General features: G+C 32.3%; 1 protein-coding gene across 1 annotated transcript in view; it reads left to right on the top strand.

The window, feature by feature from the left end:
• LOC141346793 (plexin-A1-like) overlaps positions 1 to 17,288 on the top strand; it is a 60,850-nt gene that overhangs the window by 27,223 nt on the left and 16,339 nt on the right. The window contains exon 3 of the mRNA XM_073851751.1: positions 16,834 to 16,971. Within this exon, the coding sequence (XP_073707852.1) occupies positions 16,834 to 16,971 (138 nt within the window). The remainder of the gene's footprint in view (positions 1 to 16,833; positions 16,972 to 17,288) is intronic.

The raw sequence follows: 17,288 nt of genomic DNA, 5'->3' as shown, positions 1-17,288 counted from the left end.
AAAATGATTTTAAAAATTGCCTTTGTAAAGCGATTAGTCGCGATTAATCTATTCAATATAAAATAAAAAGTTTGTTTACATACTATGTGTGTGCATGCATGTATATATTAAGGAAAAATGTTAGATTTAAATGTAAAATATTTGTGTATAATATAAATTAAATACATGTGTTTACATACAATACATTTTTAAAAATATATATATACATCTGTGTGTATTTATATATACATAATAAATTTACTCAGTGCACAAACTTTTATTTTGAATCGAATAATCGCGACTAATCATTTTGCAGCTCTAATATCAATATGACTTTTAATTTTTATTTTATAATAATACTACCAATAATAATAGTAAAATAAATTAACAACAATAATAAATATTATTCAGTATTATTTTATTGTAATTATAATTTACTGTTGTAATTTTACTGTAAAATAGACAAACGTAACAAGAAAAATTATATTAAATATTGTTTTCATTATAGTTACTTAAAAATATTAGGCAAAATAAATTTTTATTGTTATTTATTTCACAGTAAAATAAAAAAAATATATAATAATAATAATAACAGCAATAATAAATGTTAATTTAAAAATAATATTGTATGATAATGTATTTCCATTATTTTATTGTTGTTTACAAAATAAATAAAAAATAGGGAAACTAGGTATTTATATTCTATCATTAATGTCACTGTAAAATAAAATAAATATTATAAGCGATAAAAACATTATATAATAATAACCCTGGTGTTGCTGTAAACATTAGATCACTCTCAAACACACAGAACATATTTTTCAGCTAAAAAAAATCACAGCTTTTGCAATTTGATACATATACATAATACAACATACATATACATAAATAAACATACTATTATATAAAACTACAAACATATTCCGTTAGTTATATCCACTAATAATCTTACTAATGCATGTGTTTGGTTGAGTTTAGAGACATTAACTGTCCGAAGTTTGCCTCCTGCAAATGTTTTTCTTTTCTTTTATATTTGTCTGTCATGAACAATGCTTTCCTGATGCCTCATATGTCTCTCAGGAGAGGCGGAAACATCGATCAGAGTTCAGCAGTAGACTAAACTACTGAGAGACGGCGGAAAACAAGCGTTTCTGTTGTTCATAAAGCAAACAGGGTTGAGAGGGCCTGTAAACACCCCGAGGAGAGAGACCTCGTCCTCTTGTGCCGGATTCACGCTTCTGTCTGAGCCTTGCTCTCCCAGAGGAGCACTGAGAGTGAATGTAGGGAATGGTGTGAGAGACCAACTGTTAAAACATGCTAACAGACATCTCACGACACGGGAATGAAGACGCCGCTCTGTGTGTGTCTGTATTGTCTCTGTATAATGAAGTGAGACAGGTCATCTGCTCTGCTGTTCTGTGTTTGATGGAGGAGTTCATACATGCAAACATCTGCTGTCAAACTGCACATGCTCAAACACATGCCATAGCGGACGTGTGGGATTATGTGTTTTACCAAACCGTTTTATTAGTCAAAATTCTTTGAGTTAACATATTTTTTACTTCTGGTTGTTTATACATATTTACCTAATCAGTTTTGGGGAAAGTTACTTTTAACTTTTAAAAGTAATGCATTACAATATTAAGTTACTTTCTAAAAAAGTAACTAATTACGTTACTTTTGCGTTACTTTTTAAATCTGGGCAGGGCTTGCTTGTTTGTTTTTAATATAAAGAGTTCTATTTCTGTCAAATGTAAAAGGCTTTGTACACCAAAAGCCTCAGGCTTAGAGAAAAGTAAATTGACGTCTGTACAGTAGACCGCAGAAGAACAAATGTCAACTCTTCAGCAATAAAAAAAAAAAAAAAAGGTAAACAAATGTTAGATATTCTTGAGTAATTTTTGTTTATTAGTATGGATGAATTGGATCATCGAAGGTCGGCAGCAAAGACATCGGTTCATAAAATGGGATTAAATACATAAAGGAAATTTGTATTTAACATATTTAATTATTGCAGGTTTGCATTTGAATTTCAGTGTTTTTATTAATTTTGAAGAACACTATCTGTTTTTTAGTGAGTGAGATGAATTAATGCATGTTCACATTTATTCTAGAACTAAAGTAACATCTTACTCACGATTTCGCTCAACAAAGGAGATATATATACACACACACACACACACACACACACACACACACACACACACACACACACACACACACACACAACCGTTCAAAAGTTTGGGGTCAGTACATTTTTATTGTTTTTTTGTTTGTTTGTTTTTTTAAGAAATTAATACTTTTATTCACCAAGGATGTATTAAGTTAATAATTAAAAATTTATTAAAAGTTAATAATAAATAATTTACATTGTTATAAAAAAAAATATATATATTTTGAATACACACTGTACTTTTTAAACTTGTTATTCATGAAAGAATCCTGGAAAAAAAAAATATCACAGGTTCCAAAAAATATTTGGCAGCACAGCTGTTGATATTATCCAACATTGATCATTCGAATAATAAATCAGCATATTAGAATGATTTCTGAAGGATCATGTGACACTTAAGACTGGAGTAACAGCTGATAAAAATTCAGCTTTTCATCACAGGAATAAATTATATTTTAAAGTATGTTAAAATAAAAAAGCATTATTTTATATTGTAAAAACATTTTGCAATATTACTGTTATTTTTCTGTATTTTTAATCAAATAAATGCAGCCTTGATGAGCAGAAGAGACTTCTTTAAAGACTATTACAAGTCTTACTGACATGTAAGATGGGCTGCATTAACGCATTTGTTAACTACTTTTTGCCAGCCTTCTCTCCTTGCTTTTGCATCCTTTGCAGTGTTCCCTTTGCAATTTAATTAAACTCTGAAACTCCTGAAATCCCTCAATCAAGAGTTCTTCCTCTGCTGCAGAAAAATACTGAGCACGCTCCTTCGACATGTTCGCCGACCAATCAAAGAGTTGCCGATCAATGTTTCTACTATCGATACGTAAGCCACCCAGTGATCTCAAATTACTTCATCCAGCTATACTAATCATGTAAATATCTTCTTTAGCTTCTGAAGGGCAGTACTAAATGAAAAAAAATATTATATTCAGGTAAAATAAGAAAGAAATAGCACATCTTCATTCTGTTCAAAAGTTTACACCCCCCGGCTCTTAATGCATAGTTTTTAATTCTGGAGCATCAGTGAGTGTTGAACCTTCTGTAATAGTTGCATATGAGTCCCTCAGTTGTTCTCAGTGTGAAAAGATGGATCTCAAAATCACACAGTCATTGTTGGAAAGGGTTCAAATGCACAAAAAAGCTGGAAAACCAAAGAATTTGTGGGAGCTGAAGGATTTTTCTGAAGAACAGCGGCCAGTTTAACTGTTCAGGACAAACAAGGGACTCATGAACAACTATCACTGAACAAAAACACAGCTGTGGATCATTCAAATAACAACACAGCACAAAATATCTTATTCAGGTCAGTACTAAAAAAAAAACATGCATTTTGTATGATCCTTCTTATTTTGGTAAAATAATTAACATCTTGCCAATTCTGCAAGGTGTATACAAACTTTTGACCTGAACTGTAAAAATAATGAGAAAAATAATAAAAGCAAATAATAAAAAAATACATTAAAAAGTGATTTAAAAATTGAAAATGAAATGATAATATTTAAGATTACAGTTCACATTAACATTTTGGGTGTTGGTGTTAAAGCTTCTCTTTTGTTGGAAACATAATAAGTGTGTGGAAATAAAACTAAAAACGTTCATTACTCATTCTAAGGTTGTTCCAAAGCTAAAAGTCTTTGTCTCTCTTTTCTATGGAGCACAAAGGGAGAAGTTGCACTGTCAAGCTTCAAAAATGACAAAAAAAAAATTACCATTGAAGCTTCATAACTGTTGTTTATATGACTCATGTGCTTTATATTCCAGTCTTCAGGACTCGAATGATGCTTTATGTGAAAAACTAGACACAATTCAATCATAATTCTCTGGAAGGAAGAATTCTGGACTGCTGTTATTATGCTTTTATTATTTTTATTTGGAGTACAGCAACCCTCGGTCACCATATGCTTTCATTAAATGCAAAAGAGCAACCTGAACGTCTTATTTTGCGTTCGGTAGAGGAAAATCAAGCAGGTTTTGGATCAGCTCGAGGATGAGCAAATGATGACAGGATTTAATATTTGGGTGAACAGTCCTTTTAATCTTTTGCATGTGTGCTGATGCCAAAAATAAGCGTGTCCTCATTTAGGCTGTTAATTAGCTAATAAAAAACTGTTGCCAGGAGACGGATGTCTTATTAGGAAGCGCTATGAATCCCCAGAGGACACACAGTAACACTCTGTGTCTGCATTGTATCATATTTACTGTATCTGTCTGTGTTACCAATGCAGTGCTCTCTGAATATTGTCTGATTAGTCAGTGCTGTTTGTGTGCGGATAAATATGTGTTTTTTTGCTCTATCTATCTGTGTGTTGGTCAGTAATTGCTGTCAATCACGGACATTTCTGCTGTGTAATTGTGGCGAGTATTAGCCGTGATCTTCTGCTGTACTCCATCTAATCATTTTGATTGATCTGTTCATTGGCCGTGTTCTGCAACCATCAGCGCTCAATGCTTCAGGAGGGGTTACCATAGCAACCTGTTGGAGTACACACACACACACACACACACACACACACACACACACACACACACACACACACACACACACACACACACACACACACCTGTTCCCAAACACACACATTACTTGATCTTTTGCGTCATGTGATCATTAGTAGCATCTCAAAGATGGTGAGATATGAGAGAGATCACTGCATGCTCCCTATATAGACAGCATTCTAACTGAGATTGAAGCACATGAGAGGTTTAACTCTATTGATTTTCCGATTTCACTATTGATTTGCATCAGGAGCACATGATGCTTTAAAATGCTGCCTGCATAGGGAGCGAATGGTCCATCACTATTGTTATTATGTGATATATTGCTTATTTTATTTTTAATTTTAATTTTTTAATTTAATTTTTTAATTTTTGTTTTATTTTATAAGCAAATGGTTTTAGGTATGCATGTCATTTTATTCGATTTGAACATTATTTAATTTAATTTAGTTTTTTACATTTATTTATATTGTATTTATTTATATGTATAAAAATATATTTATTTTTATAATTTTATACATGTATTGCCAATTAGGGCAAGTTATTGTTAATAATTGAATTCAGTTTTACTTGACTAAACATTAATTAAATTTTATTTTACTTTAAAAAAAAATATTTTATTTTATTATTTTATTTTTTATTTAAAGCAAATGGCTTGGTATGTGTGTATGTCATTTGTTTAGTTTAATTTTATTGTATTAAACATTTGATTTAATAACATTTTTGTAACATTTATATTTGTAAAAAATATGTATATATAAATATATATATATATCATATATTTATTTTATTTATTTATTTGTTTTATTCAGAGCAAATGGCTATATACATGTATTGCCAATTAGGGCAATTTTATTTGACTAAACATTAATTTAATGTAATTTTGTTTAATTTATTATATTATTATTATTATTATTTATTTATTTTTTTTCAGAGTAAATGGATACATAAATCTGTATGTACGCTAAATTTTATTTGCATAAAAATGTATCAATTAAATTAAATTAAATTAAAATTTTTACTTTTTTTTTTTTAATTTGCTTTTTATTTTATTCCGAACAAAAGTATATCTGTATGAATGCCAGTATGTAATGCCAATTAGGGCAATTCTATCTTATTTTTTATTTTATTTTATTTTATTTTATTTTATTTTATTTTATTTTATTTTATTTTATTTTATTTTATTTTATTTTATTTTATTTTATTTTATTTTTTGTTGAGGAGGAGCATGAGGGTTAAATATTTTGATATATTTGTGTTGATTTGTGGTTGAAGCAGATGGCACAGAGATTTGAGGAATGCTGAAAGAGGAAATGTGCTGAACACCTGTGGAAGTGAATTAACATCTTCCTGTATGTTACGAGCCACTTCTTCTCCTTCCTGTCCTCCTGTGTCTGAGATGGGCTGTTCTGGCCTCTGAATCCTTTGATCAGATCTCTGCCAAGACTTTAAAGCCGTTTTATGTGGCAGTGGTTTTCTCCGGCAGACACTCCTTTCCCAGAACATGAAGTTCCCATGATTCATTTCTATTGTTTCTATCAGGAAGAGTTTCTACGCACCACCTCCCTTACAGTAATGTGTTGTTGTGATGGCATCAGCTATGGATTAATCCATCACCTTATTCATTTAATTTGTCTCATTAAAGGATCATTTTATTTCAGTTGTATTCAAATTTGATTATCTCCAAATGATAGCATATCATTAGTGTTGTACATGCGACTTTGGCAAGGGTTCAAAATGCTCAGATGGTCAGAATAACAGTACTAAGTAAGTTTGTTTACTTGTTATAGACAAGGGAGTGAATGTGACTCAGATCTGATGTCTCTTGGCAGTCGAATATATTTTTACATCATCTAATTAGTGTAATTTGATAAATGCAGCCGTGAGACACAGAGCGACTGAACCTCTCTGCCTTTATTGAAATGTTGTTCACTTCCTGTTTGACCCCGAGAACTTCCTTCCAGACACCCCTGGAGCTCTGTTAATTACTCACACACACACGGATCGATACACACTTCACTCTTAATTGGCGGCGCTGACGTTGGCTTGCGGTGGCTCTGATGAACCTCTAAACACTGGCTGTGAGTTCAGTCGCTGTTCACCGGATTCCCTTTCGACACAGTCGCCGCGTCCAGGGGTCGATGCTCCCGCTGTTACCGTGGCAACAGGCCAGACCGCAGCTGCAGCATCTGTTTCCCACCTGGTTGCCTGGCGACCACCCAGCTGTCATCACACCACTGCCACATGCCACAGCTGAGCCTCTCTGTGTGTGTGTGTGTGTGTGTGTGTGTGTGTGTGTGTGTGTGTGTGTGTGTGTGTTAACTGTACAATCACAGTGTTACTGAGACGCTTGTGTTTCCTTTACAGTGGTGTGACTGAATTCACTAGTCATTCAGATTCAGTTTTTGAACATTTTTTTTTAATTATTCAATTTTATTAGATTATATAAAGTTGTATTATTTTTAAAATGTATAAATTTTTAATGTATTTTTTTTATTTACAAGTGTTTTATTTATTTTTTATATTTATATTTTTAATAGTATATTTATTTATTTGTGAATAAATATAATTAAGAAATAGATCCTTTACTTATGTAAACGTTTAAAATGTGTAATTTTTATATTTAATGAAGCGTCTGTTTGACAGTTAGGTTTAAGCAGGTTCATGTTTTATTTATGCAGTTTTAAATTTAAATGAATAAATTTTCTTATTTTATACATACATACATAATATAATATAATATCAAACAGGAAGTGAATAACATTTTATATATTTATTTATTTATTTATTTATTTATACATAATATATATTTATATTATACGTTGGTCAAAAACAAAAAAGGGTTTAAGCATAAAAACAATAAATGTAATACTGCTTTAAATTGTTGTTTTTTTCCAAACAAATTTTTTTTTTGAAGTTTTCTGTTTAGTTTTTTTTTTTCTGAACAAAAAATAAATATCATACGTTTTTCTCTAATTTACTGAAGACACCCACTAAATGTCAGTAAGATTTATGTTTTTTAAAGAAGTTTCAAAAATATACTATTGGGAAATATTATTACAATGTAAAATAAGTTTCTTCTTTTTTTAAGATGCATTAAAAATCTAATTTATTCCTGTGATCAAAGCTGAATTTTCATCATCGTTACTCCAGTCTTCAGTGTCACATGATCCTTCAGAAATCATTCTGATATGCTGATTTATTGTTGTGCTGCTTAATATTTTTTAGAACCTGTGATACTACTTTTCCAGGATTCTTAGATCAATAAAAGGTTAAAAAGAACAGCATTTATTTAAAATAGAAAGGTTTTCTAACAATATACACTACTGTTCAAAAGTTTGGGTCAGTAAATTTGTATTCTTTCTTTTTTTTGAAAGAAATTAATACTTTTATTCACCAAGGATGTGTTAAATTAATAAAAGTGATAGCATAGATTTTCATTGTTAGAAAAGATTTATATTTTGAATAAATGCAGCTCTTTTTAACTCAATATTCATCAAAGAATCCTAAAAAAGTATCACAGGTTCCAAAAAAATATTTGGCAGCACATTGGTAAATCAGCATATTAGAATGATTTCTGAAGGATCATGTGACACTAAAGTCTGGAGTAACAGCTGATAAAAATTCAGCTTTGCATCACAGGAATAAATTATATTTTAAAGTATATTAAAATAAAAAAAACATTATTTTATATAGTAATAACATTTTGCAATATTACAGTTTTTTCTGTTTTTTTTTTTTTTATCAAATTAATGCAGCCTTGATGAGCTTTCTTTAAAAAAAAAAACTGAACTGATCCCAAACTATATTTTTGTTTTTATATTTTTATTTGTTTTTGCTTCTATTCCTATTAACAATGAATCACCTAAATATTTAAACAGTATAGAAATAGAGAACAGTATAGATATGTAGATATAGAGTTTTTTTTCTCTCACATTCGTTTTTTTTTTCTGCTTGTGTTGAAGAGAGCAGGCAGGACAGATTTCTAACTTTAGGCCACTGACTGATGGTAGGGTTCAGCTCAAGCATTGTTTTTGACTCTTAAAGCGTCTCAGATTCTTTCAGATGTTGTGTGGACGTGTGTGGGTGGACGCTGCAGTAATTTCAGGGGACAGGAAGTGGAATATGTCATCGTTTAATTACGTCTGGCTTCCTTAAACACTCATTTTAGGCATCGTTGCTTTGGTAATCGCCTGCTTCTCCCTGAGGAAGACCAGTCCTCTAGTGACTGCAGATTACACACACACTCTTACATTAGCCAAATAAACACACACCACATACTTTATTAAACATTTTAATATAACTTAGAATTAAAAAAAAAAATGAAGTTAAGGGGAGACACTCAAGCAAAAACGCAGTTTTTTTTTCATGCACCTGTCAAGTTTGAGATTTTTGGCTTTTTGATGGTTCATAAAGTGTTTTTTTTTTTCAGACTAGTGGAAAGAAAACATCCAAAAAAACACTGTTAAGTGTTTCTTTTAAAGCACTTTATCTATTTGTGTCAATAGATTTCAATTACAATGTATATTCTTTAAAGGCCGTTTTCCTTAAATGAGCCATAAATCTCCACTTCAGTAGCACTTACACACACCAAACTTTACATTTGTCTATATCCTGAAGGGTTTTACAGAGGTATGTGTTCATATATACTTAGCTTGATTTTATACAACATTTTATTCCCCCAAAAATGGTAAAAAATACATGGTTTCTGTCTGTTCAAAGTTTTTTCTGAATTATGGAGTGACAAAATGAGATACTCAAAATCCCCTCTGGAAAAACATTCGACTCTAATATGTTAAAAATATTAAACAAGAATATTGAAACGCACTATACGCAGTGTTTAGATTTTTGTACTATAAATGTATGTGAATTAGTGCATTCAATTAAATAATGCATCATTTGCATACTTAAATCTAACATTTTAGAAAACTTGTAATTAAAAAAATGTTTGCAATTATCAATGTAATCAATCACCTGGGTAAGTAAGGTGAAAACTATTAGTTAATTATTTTTTTTATGTCTTGCCTTAAGCATAATATTTCAACTCTATTTTATTTTATTTTTGTTCCTTTGTTTTCAAAAGGAAATCGTTAAAACTGACTTATTGGAATGTTTTTTTAAATAAAAGGCTCTTTTAGACAGATGTGTAATTCATTTCAGGAAACAATTTTCTCCACAAAGTAAAGCTAAGTAAACACAATCATGTTTATTTGTGGACCAACAGTTCACACTATATTTGGCGTGCTTTCACATATTGCACAAGTCTTTATACACACACACACACACACACACACACACACACACACACACACACACACACACACACTCTCCCTTCCTGTGTTTGTGTTATGTGCGTCTCTGGTGGGAGTCTGGTGTGTGTGTGTGTGTGTGTGTTTACTGATTTTCCCATAGTATATCTGCATTGTTTACACCGTGTGTGTGTGTGTGTGTGTGTGTGTGTGTGTGTTTATCACGCAGCAGCACTAGACTGTATAAACGAGTCATTCACAGATAGTTTGGGTTTGTGTGTGTTTTTGTTTCTGTTTTAGTCTGATAAATATTTCATGCGAGTTTGCGTGCAGCTGAGCGCATGTGTTAAATTTAGCCAGCGCATGTTTAAAGTCAATCACATGATGTCTACAGTCCCTGTAAACATTAAACAGCATCAGCAATAAGAATCTGTGAAATCAGCAGCTCAATGGAGAGGTCTGATGACCAACCTCTGCTCAAAGATCACAGATGTGGAGCTCATAAATACAGCCATTAGTATCACCGCACCAACATCAGATACAGCCAAGAAACCTGCAGATTAGTTCACCAGTGCTGACGTTTAGCCTGAAGTCTGGTGCACTTTTCATGTTTTTTTTTATAGCCAGGAGTTGCACATTTAAAGTAGTTCACTTTCCAGAACAAAATTTTACAGATAATGTACTCACTAGTCACTAGGGATGCACTGAAATGAAAATACTTGGCCCAAAGCTGAACAAAATTAAACAAGGGGATGAAGGCTGATTACCAAACACGGTTTTTCGTGTTTTTTTCCCCCCATGCATTTTGCCATTTTTTTTTTTTTTTTCACCATTGCATAAATTATATAGCCAAAATGTGCTTTTTAAAGTTTTGTTTTGCTTTTCAAAAAAAATTAAAAACATAACATTCTACTAGACATTATAGCCTACCAACAAAGCACTTTAACTAAAAATTAATAAGTTAGTGAAATAACAATCTTTTGAAGACCCCCTTCTTGAATCAGGCATGTTTTTAATCTACAAATGAATGCAGCCTTCTTAAACAAATGAGAATGTTATAAATAAATGCTGTTGTAATGATTATCATTATTTTTTATCTTACTTTGTTTTATTTTACAGAAAAACAGTAAAATTACAATACTAACATTTATGAATGTTGACTTTTATTTTGGCGGAAACCCACAGGAAGACCTCAGTGCTACTTTTAGCAGCAGATTTATGAATGATTCTCATCACGCAGATTTTTCTCACGCTTTGGACTTTGAACCCTGACTAAGGAGCTGCTGCAGCGCTGTCAGAATAAATCCAGTTTCATCCGTGTATTAGACAACATAACGTTCTGTAGTTTATTTACTAATGGTTTAAGTGTCATTTTGCGATTTCAGTCATCATTAACCAGCAACAACCAGCCCTTTCTCTTCTCATGGAAGACATGCGATGTGATACTAAACAGTCTCTCTGTCTGTGCTTGTAATGGTTTTTGCATCTTTCTCGGACAGTTTTAAATGCTGCCCACGTTTAATCACGTCACGTCATTGTTTCGGTATAATTTGTTTGGCTTTTTTGCTTATTCGGCCAAACGAGCTTTTTTTTTGCTATTTTTGGCTGAATACTTTCGGTTGCCGAACATTCGTTGCATCTCTAGTGATCACCTCTTTAAAGATGCTCATGTCTTTCTTTCTTCAGTCATAAAGAAATAGCTTTTTTTAAGCAAAACATTTCAGGAGTGTTCTCCATATAGTGGACTTCTATGGTACCCACAAGTTTAAACTTCCAAAATGCAGATTAAATGCAGCTTCAAAGGCGTTTAAACGATCCCAGACGAAGAAGAGGGTCTTATCTAGCCAAATTAAAATGCATATACTTTTTAACCTCAAATGCTCGTCTTCTACATCGCTGCAGAAATAGTGTTTGCAAAGAGAATGTGCAAAGCAGGTCGAATGCCTTTTACCAGAAAAAGGTAAAAGAGCAATGTAGGACGATTTTGAAGTTGGAAAGAAAAATGAGACGGGAGTTTTTCGATATACCCTAACGGTATTGAACCTAGATTACACAGAGTAAGCATACACATGGCAAAGCTAGACAAGATGAGCATTTGAGGTTAAAAAGTGTATAAATTGTAACTTTTATTTTTTAAATAACCGATCATTTTATTAGATAGGACCCGTCTTCTTCGGCTGGGATCGTTTAGAGCCCTTTGAAGCTGCATTTTGGAAGTTCAAACTCGGGGGCACCATAGAAGTCCATTATATGGAAATAACTGCTGAAATGTTTTCTTTTAAAAAAACATAATTCCTTTACGACTGAAGAAGGAAAGACATGAACATCTTGGATGACAACCGGGTGAGTTCTGGAAGAACAGACTGTCTGACCTTCAGTTCACTGTTTTAAGTGACATTCAGAGGTGCGTTTGTCTGAAGTAGATGTTGCATGCAGTATTTACTTATGTTGACCTCACCCTGTTCAGACTGACACAAAAGAGCCACATCTGGAAGAAAAGCATCAAATTGAGTAGCTTCTCTTGGTTTGAACCCTTAAATCTGTAACCTGTGTGGTCGTCAGGGTCACTTTAACCTGCAGTCTAAACCAAGACACCAGCTGGAATAACACTGACCTCTGCATCTAAAAGCATTATTTTAGTATGATTTAATATACTGTTAACAATTTGAATTGTATTTTTTTTCTGTTTTCATTTAAGTTAGTTTTGGTATTTTTGTTGGGTTTGTCAATTTTTTTTATTTTACATTTTCTGCCCTGTTTTTTTTTTTTTGGTTTATAATGTTCTTAAAAGCTCAATATATTTCTTTAATTTCATTTTAGTTTATTTGGTTTTAGTCATTTTAAATGGTAAATAGTCATTTTAATTAATTAATTTTTTCAAGAGTAAAAATTCTATATATTTTTTGTGGTTTTATGATAGTAACCCTGTGATGTTCTCGTGACTGCTCATCTAGAGCAGATACTGGTGTGTTTCTCGTCCTGTCTTGTGTTTATTTGACTTCCTATAGTCCTGGTAAGCACAGATACGTCAGTGTCACGTCTGTGAAAGTGAGCGCCATCTGGAAACCATCAGATTCCCTTTATGCATATAAACACATGAAACATGTCACATAGCAGATTCACATGTTGTTGAAATCATAAATGCCTTATCTAGTTTTTGGGACGTATTGCAGTCGTATAAACTCACAAAGATCTTTCAGATGAAAACAGACATTTCAGAAACTTTTCTAACAGGGCTTGATGCCATTTTTTAGATTTAAAGAAATCTTAAATTGGTAACCAATTCATTCATTTTGAATGTGTTGGATTGCATTGTATTTACTGTGGAATTTAAAACCATGAAAAAAATTTATTTGAAATCTTGATTAACTCATTTTATTAGAGATAGTTCTCAAGTTAGCATTTATCAGTTTAACTTGTACTAAACATGTAACATTCAACATGTAATAAGATAAAAATTACAACTGAAATAGAATTGCATGATACCAACTTGCAGTTCTGCCCTTTTTCTCAGAATTGCATGATACAATCTCACAATTTTGACTTTTTTTAGAATTGCATGAAACAAACTTGCAATTTTTACTTTTTTTCTCAAAATTGCAAGATACAAACTCACAATCCATTTTTTCTTCTCAGAATTGCATGATACAAACTCGCAATTTTAACTTTTTCTCAGAATTGCATGATACAAACTCACAAAAAAAAACTTCTATGAAAAAAAATGTAACATAAAAATAAAAACTAATTCAAAACAAAATGTAATTTTTTTTTTTAAATAAAATTAAAATGAAAACGGAAATATACTCATTAAAAAAACTATATAGACAAAAAACAAGAAAAAATACTAAAACCTTTGCTAAACTCAAAATGAAAGCAGAAAATATAAAAATAAAAACTGGTTCAGAATATTAATAAAAACAACATCATCTCTGATACTAAAATAGCACTAGTGTGTTGCAGCATGATCCCAGGCGGATTATTTTAATATCTTCCTCGCATTGGCTCTGTAATGGCGATAAAACTCAATTTGATGTGTGTATTGCTCATTCACGTATGCTCAGTGTGTGTGTAAGTGATTTTATGTGGTTTGAGATGAAATGTTGGTATATTAACAGGCTCAGTGCATTACAGATACTCTATCCTCATATCCTGTTAGCTGAAGCGCAGAAGCTGGCGTTCGCAGGAGAGCGATTACCGCGTCACCGTCAGAGATGTTGCTCAGTTAATGGTGCATGTTTATTGAGAGCAATAGAAGTGATGGATGTGTTCAACATGCAAGAACAGCACCCTTACCCTCGCCAGATCGTATTTACATAAGTAATAAATACTTCCCCCGGGTCTCATTACATTCATACGCTTATATATGCTCACTGTATCTCAATGAAAAGTCTGTCGTCGTTCACTTGTGTGTTGATGCAAACCTGTGTGGCTGTGTTTCTAATGTGGATCACAAATGGAGACGTTTGTAGTGAATAACGACTTCAATTTGCCCTGTTTTTCACAGAAAGCTATGTGCTTTAGTATATACTGTTTCAAAATTTGGGGTTGGAAAGATTTTTTAACCTGTTTTTTTAAGTGAAGTCTTTTCTGTTCACCAAGGCTGCATTTATTTGATTAAAAATACAGGACAAATAGTACAATTGTAAAATATTATTATAATTTCAAGCAGCTGTTTTCTATGGAAGCTGTTTCTGCCACTGAATAAAAAATTAAAAAGTAATTGCGACTTTTTATCTCAATTCTGACTTTTTTTCTCAATTGCATCATATAAACTCACAGACTTTATAACTGAGATATAAATGCGCAATTGCAAGTTATAAAGTCAGAATTGTGAGATATAAACTCGCGAGATACAAGTTTGTCTCACAATTCTTTTTTTCTCGCAATTGCAACATTGTATCTCGCAATTCTGACTTTTTTTCTCAAAACTGTGCAATATAAACTGTGCGAGTTTGTATCATGCAATTTAGAGAAAAAAATACAAAATTGTGAGTTTGTATCATGCAGTTGGGAGAAAAAAAGTCAAAATTGCGAGTTTGTATCATGCAGTTGTGAGAAAAAAAGTCAAAATTGCGAGTTTGTATCATGCAATTCAGAGAAAAAAAAAGTAAAAATTGCGAGTTTGTATCATGCAATTGGGAGAAAAAGTAAAAATTGCTAATTTGTATCATGCAATTTAGAGAGAAAGGCGGAATTGCGAGTTTGTATCTTGCAATTAAGAGAAAAAAAGTAAAAATTGCGAGTTTGTATCATGCAATTCAGAGAAAAAAAGTAAAAATTGCAAGTTTGTATCATGCAATTGGGAGAAAAAGTAAAAATTGTGAGTTTGTATCTTGCAATTCAGAGAAAAAAAAGTAAAAATTGTGAGATTGTATCATGCAATTCAGAGAGAAAAAAGTAAAAATTGCAAGTTTGTATCATGCAATTGGGAGAAAAAGTAAAAATTGTGAGTTTGTATCATGCAGTTGGGAGAAAAATAGTCAAAATTGCGAGTTTGTATCATGCAGTTGTGAGAAAAAAAGTCAAAATTGCGAGTTTGTATCATGCAATTCAGAGAAAAAAAAAGTAAAAATTGCGAGTTTGTATCATGCAATTGGGAGAAAAAGTAAAAATTGCTAATTTGTATCATGCAATTTAGAGAAAAAAAAGTAAAAATTGTGAGATTGTATCATGCAATTCAGAGAGAAAAAAGTAAAAATTGCAAGTTTGTATCATGCAATTGGGAGAAAAAGTAAAAATTGTGAGTTTGTATCTTGCAATTCAGAGAGAAAAAAGTAAAAATTGCGAGTTTGTATCATGCAATTTAGAGAGAAAGGCAGAATTGCGAGTTTGTGTCTTGCAATTCAGAGAGAAAAAAGTAAAAATTGCAAGTTTGTATCATGCAATTGGGAGAAAAAGTAAAAATTGTGAGTTTGTATCTTGCAATTCAGAGAGAAAAAAGTAAAAATTGCGAGTTTGTATCATGCAATTTAGAGAGAAAGGCAGAATTGCGAGTTTGTGTCTTGCAATTCAGAGAAAAAAAAGTAGAAATTGCGAGTTTGTATCATGCAATTCTGAGAAAAAGTAAAAAGAAAAAGAAAAAGAGGCAGAATTGTGAGATAGGTCGCAATAACCTTTTTTACATTTTTTATTCAGTGGCGGAAATGGGTTTCCAAAGTCTATGTGAGTATCTGTTCAAATATAATTTAAATTGTAAAATAATCATTACTTTAGTCTTTCCTTCAGAAATCATTCTAATATGCTGATTTGATGCTCAAGAAATGTTTCTAATTGTTATCAGTGTTGAAAACAGTTGCGCTGCCCAATATTTTAGTTGAAACCGTGATGCATTTTATTTTTCGTAAGTTAAAAAGAACAGCATTTATTTGAAATGAACTTAAATATTCCTTCAACTAAAGTTGTGGTCTAAAGTTCTTGTTTTTCCTTTCTCGTCTCAGCTTGTAAAAGTCAGGAGTGCTAATTGATTCGTTAGCACAAAGTTTGCCGTTTGAATAAATCATAATGATTAATAATGGAAATACTTTATGCCATTTCATGGAGAGATTTCAGATGACCTTTAGTTGAAGTGTGTAGTAGTCTGTGACTGATGCAGTAAGCCTGTGTGAATGTAACAGTTGCGTCTGTCTTTATTGTATGATTCAATTAGAGGCTAATGTATCTAATCCTCTTGTATTGGTATGGAGAGATTGATGCCGAATGAGGGATTTGATCCCGGCGCTGTAGGGATGGAAGCGCTCTCATCCGCTCGCCGATTCTCTCCTGAGAGACGCAGACGGAGATGATTATAGCGCGCGCTGTTGTCGTCCTGACGCTCTGATGTCATTACTGTAATGATGTTTGTGTTTTCGCATGATGAAAGCGTTTGGCTTGGTGTTATGGGATATTAATGAGATGTAAATGGTCTTGCTGTGGCTTTTGTTTTGACAGATTCTGATTAATTCGGTGAGTCCGTCCAGACCGGCGCTAGTGTACGAGAGCGTCCCGGTGAGCGAGGGCAGTCCGGTGCTGCGGGACATGCTGTTCAGCCCCGACCTTCAGTTCATCTACACTCTCACCGACAAACAGGTGAGCACACTGACTTCACACGCTCCACAATGCTCAATTTAATTCAAAATGATTTGGATAGGATGATTTTCAATGCAGTTTTGCAATATGTTATATAGTATTACAATAATGCAGCATGCAATATAGTCAACTATGGTAAGACTTTAGAATCAAAATTTACATTTAACATTATTTAGCAGATGCTTTTATCCAAGGCGACTTACAAATAAGGACAATAGAAGCCTGTTTCCACCACTGAATAAAAAGTAAAAAAGGTAATTGTGACTTATCTCAGTTGACTTTTTTCTTGCGGTTGTGAGTTATAAAGTTATAATTGT

The sequence above is a fragment of the Garra rufa genome, chromosome 12 (genome assembly GCF_049309525.1).
Source record: "Garra rufa chromosome 12, GarRuf1.0, whole genome shotgun sequence".
NCBI lineage: Eukaryota > Metazoa > Chordata > Actinopteri > Cypriniformes > Cyprinidae > Garra > Garra rufa.
The sequence above is the reverse complement of the archived record's forward strand: the minus strand, read 5'-3'. Positions and strand labels throughout refer to the sequence as shown.